At 33.3% G+C, this 16,357-nt stretch overlaps 2 protein-coding genes across 2 annotated transcripts in view; one reads left to right on the top strand and one right to left on the bottom strand.

Annotated features, from left to right (window-relative positions):
• LOC138696444 (lys-63-specific deubiquitinase BRCC36-like) overlaps window positions 1-3,451 on the top strand; it is a 48,866-nt gene extending 45,415 nt beyond the window's left edge. Inside the window, exon 6 of the mRNA XM_069821420.1 lies at window positions 2,223-3,451. Within this exon, the coding sequence (XP_069677521.1) occupies window positions 2,223-2,275 (53 nt within the window). The 3' untranslated portion in view covers window positions 2,276-3,451. The remainder of the gene's footprint in view (window positions 1-2,222) is intronic.
• Tmem63 (transmembrane protein 63) overlaps window positions 1-16,357 on the bottom strand; it is a 53,709-nt gene that overhangs the window by 3,989 nt on the left and 33,363 nt on the right. The window contains exons 9-14 of the mRNA XM_069821416.1: window positions 14,493-14,619; window positions 9,821-10,080; window positions 7,558-7,708; window positions 6,574-6,767; window positions 3,449-3,637; window positions 121-257 (exon numbers count right to left, since the gene is read on the bottom strand). Coding sequence (XP_069677517.1) covers window positions 121-257; window positions 3,449-3,637; window positions 6,574-6,767; window positions 7,558-7,708; window positions 9,821-10,080; window positions 14,493-14,619 — 1,058 coding nt within the window. The remainder of the gene's footprint in view (window positions 1-120; window positions 258-3,448; window positions 3,638-6,573; window positions 6,768-7,557; window positions 7,709-9,820; window positions 10,081-14,492; window positions 14,620-16,357) is intronic.

Here is a 16,357-nt window from a genome sequence, read left to right on the forward strand (position 1 = left end):
TAACTTATTTATATCATCATAATTATGTAAAAAAAATGTATACAAACATCAAAATATATTTTATTATAATCTATTATAATATAGGATGATAATATACTTACAACAGAGTCACCAACTTACCAAACGGTGTGATGAGGGGACAGGAGAGACTATACATAGTTGTCATGGCAAATATGAGTAACATCCATGCATATTGGACACCAAATGGGAACTCCCATAAAATAGCTTTGCGCACACTTGCTGTCTCAGCTTGTGACCTATAACATTAAACAACACTTCTGATATGAGTAATAAAAATTAAAAATTACTGTCCACGAACACTGTTTTCTTTTAAAGTACGGCCTCTTCTTTTACTTACGAGACTGTATGTTTTGAATGTTCTGTCTTAACTCTATTTTTCTTGTTATTCTTATCGAGTGAAAATCCACAACGAAATTATTTCTTATATACATTACACTATAGGAGGAACTACTATCTCTTAAAATTAACCTGTTTCATTAAAACGAGTACAAATAGTGTTAAATTAACTGTCACATAATAAATTCAGGGAATTTTAGCGCAATAAAATTCTGAATACAAGTTTTTACTCTTCAGCAAAGTGCTCATGTAAGTGATTTATGAATGAAGAACTAATCGTGTACAGAAAGTTTAGTTTAAGTCTTAATTTTGAAGTATTATAGTAAATTATTATTTCTATCTATGTGAACACATGATTCCATAACACACACAGCACATGCAAAACACAGTTCATACTAAGGGAATCTCAAAACCTTAAAATGAATCTGAAAAAAAAAAAATTATAATTAAAATTTACAGGTAAGAAGTAGACATATTTAGACATACAGTACAACCTCAATTCTGTGGTGTTTGGTCAGAACACGACAGCTCTGAAAATGGCCTTTTTTAGCTGAAAGCGCAACCCTATATAAAAAACAGTTCTCTTTCGTTTGATACAGCCGTGATATTTCCATCTAATCTTATATTATTTTCATTCACATTTGTATGTAAACTTGAACTATGATTTGTATCTGTAAACTGAAAATAAAAATGCTTGTATCTCAAAACAGGTTTTTTGGAGTTATCATGTTTTGATCAAACACCACAGAATTATCAGTTTTAATGGACATGGCATACTGAATGGTTAATCGAAAAAAATGGATAATCTGTATTATGAATTTTAATAGATATGTCCATCTGGTGCCATTTAAAAAATTTTAAAAAGCCAGTCATTTTTCTGCACTTCCCTACAAATTATATTTTTATGCACATTCTAAGCTTATTAATTACTAAGAAATGGTCGAGCATGAGGATGCGCAGTGGAATTTTTTATGACAGTCAAAGAGAGTGAAATTGTTCATTTAATCTCAACTGAGAACCGAACAAAAGTTGTGCATCTAGCAGGGTTGCCAACCCTCCCATATTTCCCGGGATCTCTCATATTTACTCCTAATTTTTAACATTTTCCCAAGGGTTGCCAACCCTCCTGTATTTCCCAGGATCTCCCATATTTTTTCCTAATTTTAACAGTCTCCCAGCTCCCATATTTTTCTTCTCTTCAAGCATTTTTCTCCCTTATTTATTCAATGTAAGAATCATTATTCTAAACATTTGATTTTGCCGTGAATGATGACTGTTCATATGAAGAATTTTGTTGTTTAAGAGATGCATTGAAATGTGCAGGATTTTCAGAAGGTAATGCTTTCAGTAAATAGGTTTTAGTGCTGACCTGTTTAAAATCAAACAATATTAATATTATAATTCTGAAAAAACTGACGACTTTTGTTTTATGCATACCAAGTTGTAATGCTCATACAAAAAGGATGTTTTATCTCATGAACAATAATTGGACAGATGTTCGAAACAGGAGTATGACACATCTAATGAAATCAGAGCTGCAAACTGCAACTGACTTCAATTAATATGTGAAAGAAAATCTGTTGCAAAATACTCTTAATTTAGGCCTAAGCCTAGCTGTCGAACTATAATAATAAAGTTGCTTTTTAATAACTGAACTGAATAATTTGCCAATTTTCTATGTGAAATTTTGTCGATTTCTTGACCTCCAGTATTTTCTTCAAAAAAAAAAGTTGGCAACCCTAGCATCTAGCGAAGTTACACGATCGTGATAGGCATAACTCTGGGGGGGGGGGGGGAAGAGCGGTTATAAGTCACTTATATATTATTACTGTGCACTACTTAAAAAAATCACATTCTATTTTTAGGTGACAGAATCTGCAGAATGGTTAATCAAGGGCCAGAAAAGAGAGTAAAATAAAGAAGGTAAACTTGCGAATACTAAATGAGGCAGTAGAGCAAGTGAACAGCTTCATATACTTGGAGTGTACTATAAGCAGTAACATGAGCTGCTGCCAGGAAGTCAAAAGGAAGATAGCAATGGCAAAGAAAGATTTTAATATAAAAAGGAACATCTTCTGCGGATCTCTGGAAAAAGAACTAAGGAAGAGACTAGTGAAGTGCTTTGTGTGGAGCGCGGCATTGTATGGGTAAGAAACATGGACATTACGACGAAGTAAGAGAAGCGACTAAAATTATTTGAAATGTGGATATGGAGAAGAATGGAGCAAGTGAAATGGACAAACAGAATAAGAAATGAAGCTGTCTTGGAAAGAGTGGGTGAAAAAAGAATGATGCTGAAACTGATCAGAAAGAGAAAAAGAAATTGGTTCGGTCACTGGCTGAGAAGAAACTGCCTACTGAAGGATGCATGGCAAGGAATGGTGAATGGGAGGAGATATCAGATGACAGACGACATTAAGATATATGGATTATATGTGGAGACAAAGAGGAAGGCAGAAAATAGGAAAGATTGAAGAATGCTGGGCTTGCAGTGAAAGACCTGCCCTGGGGCAGTACATTTACGTATGTATGTATGTATGTATTAATTATACAAAATTAATAAGACACTTATTAAAGAAGAAAGATAAGATCTCTTTCAGGAGGTTTGGAATACCTTATCCCTGCAATGATAAGTATCCTATTTTCTCAGCTTCAATAAAACTTGGAATAATTCAATTTTTACCACATGTACTTCACTCATCGGTTTCCTTTTATACCCAATATTTTAAAAAAAGAAAAAAAAGTATATCAAACAATTAATTATTTTACAAAAAGCTCCTGTTAAATTTATAAAAAATACTGTTAGAACATCCGGTAAAACCTCCAGGTCCATTCACACTAGTAAATATCGAGAAAATGGATGATGAAGTGAGGCAAATGTAATATTATAGCAATATAGAGTGTTAAGTAAATATCTAAAGGCATGAAGTACAATGGCTTACTCTAAGGCAATGATTACTCATATGAAAGGGATCGTAATGCAACACATATTCATTCATTACAAAATACATTATTAGTATGTATAATTTATGTTCTTACAATGCAGTTTTATTTGATTAACAACAGAGAACTCTAAATTATTTAAACTTACCTTGCAAGACATAGCCTGACTGTGTATACAAAAAGCTCTGGAAAGCGAATCAACTCTAGTGCTGTCCCAATGAATGCTGAAGTCGTTACGTAATTCACAAAGAACGCTCCCTTATCAGGTAGGAATAAGCATTCCCATCGATAGGTTTCGTTGCGAGCATGGATTGTCCAGTCCACAAATGCCTGAGCACTTAAAGCAAATATAACAGAAACAACTAATATCAGACAAGAATGTATAAGTGAGAAAAAATGGTACAGCACTGAATATTTCAGTAATATTTACATGTGCAATTTAATTTATCTAAATTAACATGTATATTCCTCAATGTCATACTTCATTAAGAGAGCTGAGGCACTGATACGGTTAATACTTGGTAGTACTAAGTATCACTAAAAACTTAAAATAAGACATCTTTTTTAATACTGTACTTTATTCTTGAGATTTAACATCATTTCCTTCATAGCCTTGAGAGCAACAAAATAATTACCACACTCGCTGCACCAATAGCCTTCACTTTCAACTCCTTAACATTGCGTTCATTCATATATTCAATAACTATAGTATTTTTACAGAGATGTTCAGCACTATTATTGTTCCGGATTGCGTTATCGAACAAAACAGACTACATTCAGAAAAAATGACAAGCTGGTAACAACAATATACTGTATATTAGAAGTAATCTCTTATTTACAGCATCCTAAAAAAAAATTCACAATGAATGATATTTATGCTAACTGTAACTGTATAATGTTTTTAGTCGCTGTAACTGTATAATGTTTTTAGTCGCTAATTTGAGAAAAGATTCTTAAATATTGAATACTGACTATCATATGAGTTATATTCGCGTCAATTGTAAATACGAATTCATTTTGAAAAGTGAAATTCTTGTTTTAAGTTATTTAAACATTCGAGACAATACATGTGTTAAAAAGTTAGAATATTCATGAAATCTACTGTAACTATAATGTTTTAGTTGATAATTTAAGGAATTATTATATTGTACCATCATTATGCAAAATAAATTCATTTCAATTGAAATGATTAAATTATATAATAATATTTCAAACAAAACTTGGTTTTATTTTCTTTTCTACTCCAGAGACACAAATATAGAAGTCATATGAGTGAAGGTTTGCTAAATAAGAGTGCTGAAAAACTCTGTACAAATTGTTATGGCGTAGCTTTCTTTTAAAAATAATAATACTGATAATAAAATTTTTTTATTTGTTTAGTATGCTGTGTCTTTTGGCAACCCTTAATAAAGGGCAGCTACCCTTGTGGGATTTACATATTTATATATGTCAATGAAAGTATGTCTGCTCACATCATCTATTGGAGCTACAGAGTGTTTAGAGAGATGTTGGTGTACATGACCAAGTGAACTGTGGACCGGATTGAAGTCACAGTGTTTGATAATGAAATCGCAACTTAATGTGTACAGTTTATGTACCCGAGAAGTAAACAGAGTCAGTTCCAATACTTCTCGCAGCGACAGTTCTTTTGGTCATGTTAGTATAGTATATTGGGTGTACTTTTTTACAGATAGTCACCTCCAAATGGGGAATAAGTAAGGACGTCGACATTCATAAATCAGATAAATTACTTTTAACATTAAGTATTTCACGACTGTTGAAATGGCTGATATCCATCTGACATGGGATTGAAAATGGTCAAGGAATAGCTGCTATGAGACTGTGCTGATAGCAGTTCCTCATCAGGCATGTGCCAGACTACCAAACATTCGCGCATATATACTGGCAATTGCGAGAAACAGGAACATTCCGTGCAAACATGCGTGACATTGGTCAGAGAGAACCATTCATACTCCTGACATGGAAGAAATTCTAAGACGGATTGAGGGCAATCCAATTAAAAGCACGTGAGCTGTTGCATATAGCTTCAGGGTGGACTGTGCCCTTGTGTGAAGAGACTTGCACAAGCAGCAGTTCTTTTTTTAAAGGAGGAGGGAGCCTGAGGCTTATTGTGCTTACCACTCCTGTTCTGTGAATGATACTTGTAGCTGAACGACCATGCCATGAACCTAATCGGGCTATGATATGAATGATGATGATATGTGAATTAATGATGGCGAAATGAGTCCGAAGTCCAATGCTATTGATTCTGCTTCAATTGGTTGAGGGAAAATCCCAATCAAGTAACTTATCCCAACCAAGATTTGAACCCGAGTCTGTTCATTTCACAGTCAGACATGTTAATCGTTACTCCACAGTGGTGGACTACGAGCAGCAATTACGTATACTTCATTATAAGAAGGTCCAGGAATTGTGACCTGTGGATTACTCTCTTAGTGTGGAGTTCATATACTGGTTTCTGCAGCAGATTGTGATAGTCTGATTTTCTGGCTTACGTGCTCTCCTCAGATGACGCCTCTTTCACAATTCTCATATTTGGGAAGAAGAAAATCCACTTCCACAAGGGTGCATAGCAATCAACAATGGTTTTTCGTCGATGTTTGGGCAGGTATCGTCCATAACTCAACAGGCCTTGCTGCTCACAGAAGAATATGGTTTCAACACAATGAGGTGCCAGCACACTTTTAGCCATGATGTGAGACATTATCTGAGAGACATGTTTGGGAACTGATGGATAGACAGGGTAGACTGATTGTCTAGTCACCACTTGACTTAATGTGCTAATTCTTCCTTCTTCTTCTGGGAACACAAGAAGAACCTCGTGTCTGTGACTCTCACTGACTCAGATGAAGACCTCGTCAAAAGAATCACTGTCACTGTTGCATCTGTTCTTGAAATGCCTCGAATCTAGCAATCGATGTTTCAACATTGTCATGCATGCAATTCTGTTGCCAGTCGCAAAACTGACACCTTTTCTGAATGACCATGTTGTTCACAATCATGTGTCCATTAGTTTTTGTATCAACTCCACCAGCATCTCTGTAAATGCCCCTGGTGCCAATAAGTGAAGTTCGTAAACATACATTCATTGGCAAAAAAGATTGTCTTATGTCCCATAACAATTTATGCAGAGAGTTTTCATCACCTTAAAGAAACAAAACTGTATGTTTCAGAATGAAGGGGCATTATATAAAGTATTTTTGATGAGTAGTTACTGTATAGAATAACGTGCATTGCACTTGCTCAACACACCTTGTAAGGCCTAAGGATGGCAATACCAACACCATGAAAAGTAGAAAAATGAATGTTTTTCTCATGATAGAGTGATTCTGTTCTGAACGCGTCCAGTGAGACAGCCACTGGTCAGAATACGAAACCAAGACAGGCAGCAGGGCTGCCACAGTCCACAGCAACAATGTTGGCAGGAACTCAGACAGGACAGGGCTCTACAACAGAAAGGCAGTGAGAAAGTCAATCAGAAAATTTCTTATGAAATGATGTTAAAAGAAATAAATTCCAGGTTCAAATTCATCACTTCTGCCATAATTAACTTGTAATAATTTCCTTCTTTCAAGGATTGAGCTATTTAACTTCATGATTAATCTATAGATCAAATGCTGCCATTGGGCTCTGGTCCCATATATTTTACATTCTGACAAGATTATGGACTATGTTATATTATTTTAATGTTTTAGACACGTAATGTTAAGTATGAAATAGAAAAATTAGAATAAAGCATGACTTATAAGAGCTACGGCAATCTCTTTTTCTGAATATTCACGTTAATATACTTCATTTCTAAATCCCTTTCTGTCTTATGATATTCTACTTTACTATTGTTTTGACTCACTAATCACAGACCGACGTTCGACTATTCTGTTCAAACTTCTGTCAGAACTGTATATTAATATTTTGCTACATGAGCCAAAATGTAAGAATGAACTATATATTTCAATTCGATCTTCATCTGAAAAAGCTCCGATGTCACTCTGCTGGTAAAAAAAGTGACAGTAAGGAAAACATATAGCAAAGTATGTATCTTACTAATTACATCAATTAATTTTCAATGATAAATTCATGTCGTTTTATCTTATTATATTAATGGCTAGTTAATCTTCACCTTGGAATAATTTTATTGTTACTACATTTTAAAATATGTCATGAAAATCATATTTATTGTATAAGAAATGTAATATCACATAAGCATCATAGAATCTAAATGCGATATTAACTCACCATCTTTTCTAGCTCATTTTCTACTGTCATAGTATCAAGGAAGTTAACAACAATTGCTGGCGTTGTCAGGAAAAACAGCACCAGAAATAAGAAGAAGTTGACGAGCACAGCCTTAATGTACCAGTAGTTGGACGGGACTGACAGATTTTCCCTGAAACAATTGCCGAGAACTTAAAATATACCAAGATTTTACAGATTCATAAAACCCCGTCATTTTGTCTTCACGAAGTCCAAAGTTCTGAATATTATTTTTTTCGCTCAATTTATTATATTATGTTCTATTTAAAAAATGGCATATATGATGTCATACCTCTTAAAAATTAGATCAAAATTTGTCACGAAAGAGACGGAGATTAAATTTCAGAACAATTACCTGACATTGGTGGTGCACGAAAAAGCTAGTGCAGATCTTATTCAAGTATTTTGTTCTACCCTACCATTCTCATTTCCCTATGCTTTCAATATCACATATATTTGTCTCATTGACTCTTAATAATCTGAGTAGTTCAAAAGGATCATTAGCAAAGAAAACCTTCCTTAAAAAAGTAAATCGCAGTCAGAAATGTTTATGACAATAGCATGAATTACAACACAGTCTACAGTAAGCAAGTTTCTCCTTTACTTTGAAGTTTATTATGAATCGAAATATGTTACCTACATTATACTGCTTGCAAAATGTTTTAAAACACTACAAACATAGTTCCATTGTTCTAATTCTTACTAAAATTCTAAAATACTGCAGTTTCTAGTGACACATCTATTTATTATAATATGTTGTTGTTTTCTAATGCCAGGCGTTTGACAATAAAGTCATTTGACCTCTTGCACTCCAATATTTTTCAAAGATATTATCATGACCAGCCACTGAAGCACAGATTTTGAGGTGTTCCGAATCCATTTCTTGGTTTGAGTTGCACAATGGACAGTTAGGGGACTGATATATTCCAATTCTATGCAGGTATTTGGCCAAACAATCATGGCCTGTTGCCAATCTAAATGCAGCTACAAACGATTTTCGTGGTAAATCGGGAATTAACTGTGGATTTTGATGCAGAGAGTTCCATTTTTTCCCTTGGGATTGTGTTATCAAATTTTGTTTGTTGAAGTCTAAGTATGTAGATTTAATAAATCTTTTCACAGAGTAATACGTAGATTTAGTAACAGGTCTGTAAGTAGCAGTGCTGCCCTTCTTTGCTAAAGCATCCGCATTCTCGTTTCCCAGGATTCCACAGTGGGATGGCATCCATTGGAATACAATTCTTTTATTGAGTGATATTAATTGAGAGAGCATTTTAGTTATTTCTGCTGTTTGAGATGAAGGTGTGTGTTTAGAGACTATTGATAGAATAGCTGCTTTGGAGTCTGACAATATAAATAACTGCATTTTTAAATTTACTGATGTGGCATAGAAGATTCCTGAGACTTTCACTTATTGCAATGATTTCTCCATCAAAACTTGTTGTTCCATACCCATGAGATCTATAAAGTGAGAAGAGACAGCACGTAACACCTGCACCGGCACCTTTTTCTCTGGAGATCAAGGATCCGTCAGTGTATAAATGAAGCCAGTTTTGTGGAGGGTATCTAATATTAATTGTCCCTAAAGACAATTGTTTTAGTATTTCAGTGTTTACTTCTGATTTCAGTATTTCTTCTGTTAAATTTAGATTATATTCCATATTTAATAGAGTTAAAGGGTGTGGTTTAATTTGTAGGTTTTCTTTTAAATTCGGGATATTGATTTTCTGTTTTAATTCTTGAACAATGGATATGAAACTTTTTTGAGTTTTCAATCTACAGAGAGGACTGTATGAATGCCAATTGTTTCCTGGTAATCTGATAAGTTTTTCATATTGAATCAGTGCTTTTTCTTCTATTGTCATTTTGATGCTGTTAATATTAGTGAGGAATCGCATAGAATCTATTGGAGTTGTTTTGATTCCACCAGTAATGAGTCTGAGAGCTTGGTTTTGAACATATTCTATTTCGTTTATGAAAGGTGAAGTAATTAAAATTTCTCCGCAGTATGTCAGCACTGGCTGTATAAACATTTTGTATGTAGTGTTCAAAGTATTCCTAGAGCATCCCCATTTCTTTCCTGCTAGTCTTTTTAGAAGGGAGAATCTTTTACGAGCTTTTTCAGAAATGTATTTCAAATGGTTACTCCATGTTAACTTACTATCGAAAATAATATTATAATATTACATGACATATAGCTTTTGCTTTTGTTTCTCTTAAATTACTCAAAACAAACTCATCTTACCAGTATATATCCTTGGGAGAAGGGGCAAATCGGACTTGCCAATTGTGTGGTTCTAACTGACGGCTGACACTGGAAGTGGGTGGGTTGTTTGAACATTTGCAGGAGGGTCTGTGATCATCATATATTTTACGGGCAGCCTCCACAGACAGAAGAGTGATGAATGCAATTCCAAGAGGCTTCTTCAGGGCGGCAGCACGTTCTTCATCTACTTGATTTCTAAGTCGAGTCTCTTCTTCTGCATAGTATTCAATAGCATCAACCTTCAAACAAACAAAACATTTAAGGAATATTATTTGTTTCAAAATGTAGTATTATAATTCAATCCCTTTTAACAGGCCACAAAGGCAGCAGGCTAGTTTCGGATACGAGATTTTGTAGAACATTTGAATAACTATTTAAAAAAATACCTGTTCATATTTTATGATGCCAACTGTTGAAAGTACAGCAAGGGCAAGCTTATTTTTCAATCACTTGATCATAATTAAATAACATTAAACTATGTGGATTTTCTTTATTAAAACACACCACACAACACAAATAATACGTACACTAATTTTAGGTTCGAATATTCACTGAAAATAAAAATTCGTGCGGATTTCCTAATGTGGCAACAGTGACGGCCCAGGCTGTGACAAAATAGCAGATTTAAACAGCTTTCTTTATTTTGGCCCAGCCAAAGGTGCCATTGTTTTACTATTGGTGGTTAATTGGATGCCAGTTACAAGGGATTTTACTGTATCACTAAAGTTAAGATCATCAGAATTGTTTACATAGAATTCACTGAATAATTACTCATTACTAGAGTCCGAATTTAAAGACACATGCTGCATATCACATTCTAAAAGATATATAAAAATAATACGCTTCGAAATGCATTTAGGTACTTATTTACCTACAAATGGCTTTTAAAGAACCTGGAGATTCATTGCTGCCCTCACGTAAGTCCGCCATTAATCCCTATCCTGAACAAGATTAATCCAGTCCCTAGCACCTCCCTCAAATCCATTTTAATATTATCTTCCCATCTACGTCTCAGCTCCCCCAAAGGTCTTCTTCCCTCAGGTCTTCCAATTGACACTCTATATGCATTTCTGGATTCACCCATATATGTTATATGCCCTGTCAATCTCAAACGTCTGGATTTAATGTTTCTAATTATGTCAGGTGAAGAATACAATGCGTGCAGTTCTGCATAGTGTAACTTTCTCCATTCTCCTGTAACTTCGTTTTAGCCCCAAATATTTTCCTAATTGTAAGCTGCATCTATTGATTATTTAAATTCATATCTACAAAGTGAATCTCGGGAATATGCATATAGTATCAGTATCACTGATATTAATAGTAAATTTAATGCATTTTGCACTACATTTACGAATTATTTTAACGAGAGTTTTCCAGTCAAGGTTGTAAAAAAATTCAAAAACAAAAACTTATGGATAATCCAGGGAATTAAAATATCATGTACTGGTATTACAAAGAGGAATCTATATTTAATGATAAGAACAATAATGATCCTGATATTCATAACTACTATAAGAACTGCTGTAAAATTCTACCAAGAGGCAAAAAGAATTAATTTGAATAAAAAAATACAAAATTCAGATAATAAAATTTAAACTATTTGGGATATTATTAAAAATTAAACTTGTCGGTATCCAAAGAATGGAAATGTATTTTATATTAAAATTCATGATTATAAAGTAGAGGATCCAAAATCTATTGCAAATAATTTTAACAACTTCTATATAAATATTATTGAAAACTTAAACATTCAAGACTGTGTAAATGATGCTGCCATTGCTTATTTAACAGATGGATTTAACACTGAAGAATCTGGTTAAACGCAGAAATACCAGGTGATTGGGAGAATGCTATATCCCACCTGGTACACAAGAAAGGAGATAAAGCAATATGTGAAAATATACAGGAATTAGCTCTTCTCAATGTTGCTAATAGGATGTCTAAAATAATGGGAAATATACTGGGAGAATACCAAGGTAGCTTTATGAAGGGGAAATCTACTAGCAATCAGATATTTATATTGAGAACCATCCTAGAAAAATGTTATGAATAAAATGTGGATCTTCACCTACTATTTATTGATTACAAACAAGCTTATGATAGTATTGAAAGAGATCCTTCTAGAGACTTTAGTACAATTTTATATACCTAGGAAATTAATTCATTTAATTCAAATTGACATTATCGGACAACACAGGTAAAGTAGCCATTCAAGGAGCAGTAGCTGATATATTTGATGTGTTATATTCCCAAAAAGACTGAAATACTCGATAGTAAAGCCAATATACAAAAAGGGAGATAGATGTATTATTGATAATTACAGACCCATATTATTATTAACAACATTCTCAAATGTGTTTCAGAAAGTTATTTATAATAAATTATATAATTATTTTGAATACAACAATATATTAGTTTTAGAGCAGTTTGGATTTAGAAAATAGAAATCGACAGAAAACGCTGCTTTTAGGTTAGTGGATGAAGTACTAAATTCTTTAAATTCGAAATTACATGTCTGAGGGATATTTTGTGATCTGGCTAAAGCATTTGATTGTGTAAATCACAATTTATTAGTAAAAAAAATTAAAGTTTTATGGTATTAAAGATGAGATCTTGGATTGGTTTACATCTTACCCTACTTATCAAACAGAAAACAAAAAGTGGAAATAAATATACCAAATAGTCACAAAGTCACTTACACGGATATATATATTTTTTCCAATAATAATAGGTATTTACTTAGAAATATTAAACATAGAGTTCTCCAGAGGTCAATTTTAGGGCCATTATTTTTACAGTTTATATTAATGATTTAGCCTTAACCATAAATAATTTAGCCCATGTAACTTTTTATTTGCAGGTGATACAAGTGTGATTGTCTCAAGTAAACAATATTATCTCTTTCCAAACACTTCTAATATAATGTTAAAGCTAATGGATGAATAGTTTCATGCAAATAAACTAGTACTTATTATTGATAAAACCAGTGTAGTCAAATTTAATACATATAATAGTGGTCAGTTTTCTTACAACATTAGATTAAACGGAACTGATCTCAAAGAATCTACTACACAAAGTTTCTTGGTTTAGAGATGGATAATCACTTGAACTGAAAAACACACATAGAATATTGATCTAATACCACATATGTGATTTTTTTTTTTTTTTCAAAATTTTTTGTTCAAATAAATATAAGTATAAATACTACAGTTTTATGTCTCTCCTGAAAATTTTGATAAAACCACATATGTGGTATTAGATCTTGGCCATTGATATGTTACTCGTAAATTGAGCTATGCCTGTTAAGCATTGAGATTCTTGTCTTCTATTGGCGATATAAACATACTTAAAATGTCATACTTTGCTTACTTTCATTCTACAATGAAATATGGATTAATATTCTAGGCAACTCATCTGAAGATAAACATATATATTATGCCTAAAACCATATTGATTATCCCCAATAATTTCATCTACATATGGAGTTAATCTTCTGAAAAGAATATTGGACAACATTTTGTACGTCAATAAAAGGGATATTCCTCAAAAGTTACTACAGATTAGTCTTTTCCCCCCTTCTTAAAGACAGGTACAATTATGGACTCCTTCCATTGTTCTGGTACAATTTCTTTTTCCCAAATAGCAAGTACAAGCTTATACATTTCACTATATATTAATTTTGCTGGAATTTGATTGATACCTGGAGACTTGTACTTTTTCAGTTTTTCTTTAGAAATTTCGACTTCAAAAAGTGTGGGTTCAGGTATAAATGGCTCAGGAGTTTGTATTTAAATATCGTCACGATCATTTTTATTTGGCCTATGTACATTTAGTAGTTGCCCAATATAGCTTTTCCATCTGTTTAGGATAGAATGAGAGTCTGCAAGCAAGTCACCATTCTTGTCATTGATCGCGTTTACCATTGCCTAATATCCTTTCTCAAATTCCTTTATGCCCTTACATAAATCTCTAATGTTTTTATTCTTACTATTTGTTTCTACCTCATTCAGTTTTTCCTTGAAGTAATCTCTCTTTTCGTTCTTAAAATGTATGACTTGCTTCACGTCTTTCATTGAAATAATTCTTTGAAATGCACATTCATGAAAAATATAACATGCATTTTTAATGTATATTTTGCTGACTTTTCCTTAGCTGATATTTATTTAAAAAGTATCATCATAATCGTTTTAATATTTGATGATTACATTAATTGGACAATGATATCCTTATATGTTTTTGAAAGAGTTGCTATGTTTTATGGTGACAAACCAACAGTAGCTCACGCGATTACAGCTGGATCAACAATTATCAGCAAAGAGCACTTTATAAGTGTGCGATGTTATAACTAATGAACAATGGGAAGCTTGTCTAATATATCAGTATTCTGCACACAGTACCTTCAAATGTTGCATTAATTTCAACAATAAAAAATCACGAATTATGGAAATACATCTGGTACCTAGCAGCTAAACAGATATAAAGTTTCTGATATATTACAATTGATTTATTTATCATATTTTCATGTTAAAAGTTAATTTCAACCAATGAAATACCTACCATGCAAACAATTAAAGCACCATTCATTCAACACTGAATCTAACTCTAACAAAAGCATTCAAGTAAGCAAGGAATGTGAAAAAGACCCACTTACTGTAGGGCATCCGAAGAGATCACAGCAGCCACAGATATTTCCACATGCATATGGCCTCATATCCAGTCTCATGCCAGTACTCTTAACGTAACTTTCACAATACATCCTGGCTTGATAAACCTTTTCTCTATGAACAAAAAAAAATTAAACTGTTATTACATTTATAGAGGGCAAGTGATTTGTTTCAGAATCTGCAATAAACTAATTTAATCATATAACAAATAGGGAACAATGCACTATAAAAGAATTAAAGTAAAAGCCCGATATAGCGCAGTCCGATTTGCCAGGAGAAAAGTATGTCCCCAATAAAAAATATAAAACACATTTAGTGAAAATCAATCTTTTAAAAGAAAATCAATGTACAAGATAATACTGCATGGAGTGTTTCTGCACTGTAACATGCTGCCTCAGCACGTATATACACAACCCTTAGTGGACAATGACCTTTTCTTTGGGAATGTAAAACTGCATTTTAAGAGAGTTTGCAGGCATAACGGGGAAACAATTTGTGTTTTAACAAGTCATGAACGCATTTTTATTCTATTTTCCCTCAAATCTTGTAAAGTGAAAGTTATACTGTATGTACCGTGTTTTAGTCTGTGTCATATGTTCTGGCATTAAGTTGTTCAGTTTTCGTCTGTTTCACACATTCTGAGTCTTAAATTAATTAAACGTTACGTGCAATAATGTCGCAAAAACGAAAACATATTCAGTGAGTGAAAAGCTTAAAATAGTCGACTATGTAAAAAGAGGAGAAATAAAGGCAAACTTGTTACGGGAATATGGCATTCCAGAAGGTACAATTGAGGACCGTTTTTGCAAAACTTGCTAACTGCAAAATTTGCAAAATTGAGATTTTGATGGATTCGTTAACATAAGGCAGGCCTCTACATGATGTTCAAAGCATCTTAGTAAAATTGGGTTATTTCTCTTCATTGTAGTGTGTCAAATTGTGATCGTTTTTTCGAAACTTGCTTTCTGCTATAAGTGAGACATACAGCAAAACTTGCTTACTATAGTGTTTTGTCTCTCCTGTAAAATTTAGTTTTTTCAGTTAGCAAGTTTTGCAAAAACGGTCCTCAATTAGACGGTGAAGATAACATAAATGTTATAGGGGATGAAAATGGTGGCGAAAACGAAGAAAACGACGATGAAGATGATGGTGATGAAAATGTTTTAGAAGAGAAAGACAATATTCCAAGTGTTACTGAAGTGATATCTCTTTTAAATAATGTTATGTCTGGGTTGGAAAAGCAAAGTGAACCAAACAGTATCCGTCTTTTCCATCTTGCTTATATAGGACAATACGCGGAGAAGAAACGCAGTGATTTAGTTCGCCAAAAAAAACTTACGGACTTTTTTAAGTCAGTGTAAAATCAAGACAGTTATAAACAGTGAAATGAACTATTGCTAAAGCAATACAATAACAAGTTTTATGGAACAAACTGCATAACTGGTGAGTGTTTAGTTTATATTACAGTACGTATTACATTATTTAAATTCATGTATAGAACTATAGTGCATTAAGTTACCTTAACACGGACTATAATCACTTCCGATATATCACGGTTCAGCTATAATGCAGTGGTTAAGTATGTCCCCCAACAACTATTCTATATCGGGCTTTTACTGTAGAAGTAAGTAATTATTAAACTGCAAGAAGTGACGAACAAGAAAAGAAACAAATGAAGCCCAATTCAACTGTTCTATACAATAGTTCTTCAAACAGATATTGTACATTAAAAACCCATTCCATGAATCTTTGAATTAGGCACTACTTTACAGCGAAATGTCCGTCTGCCGAGCGTGGCAGCTCTGTGGTAGCGTGTCTGCCTCTAGACTAGCCAGCCCGGGTTCGATTCCCG

This window comes from Periplaneta americana, chromosome 3, assembly GCF_040183065.1.
Source record: "Periplaneta americana isolate PAMFEO1 chromosome 3, P.americana_PAMFEO1_priV1, whole genome shotgun sequence".
Classification (NCBI taxonomy): Eukaryota; Metazoa; Arthropoda; class Insecta; order Blattodea; family Blattidae; genus Periplaneta; species Periplaneta americana.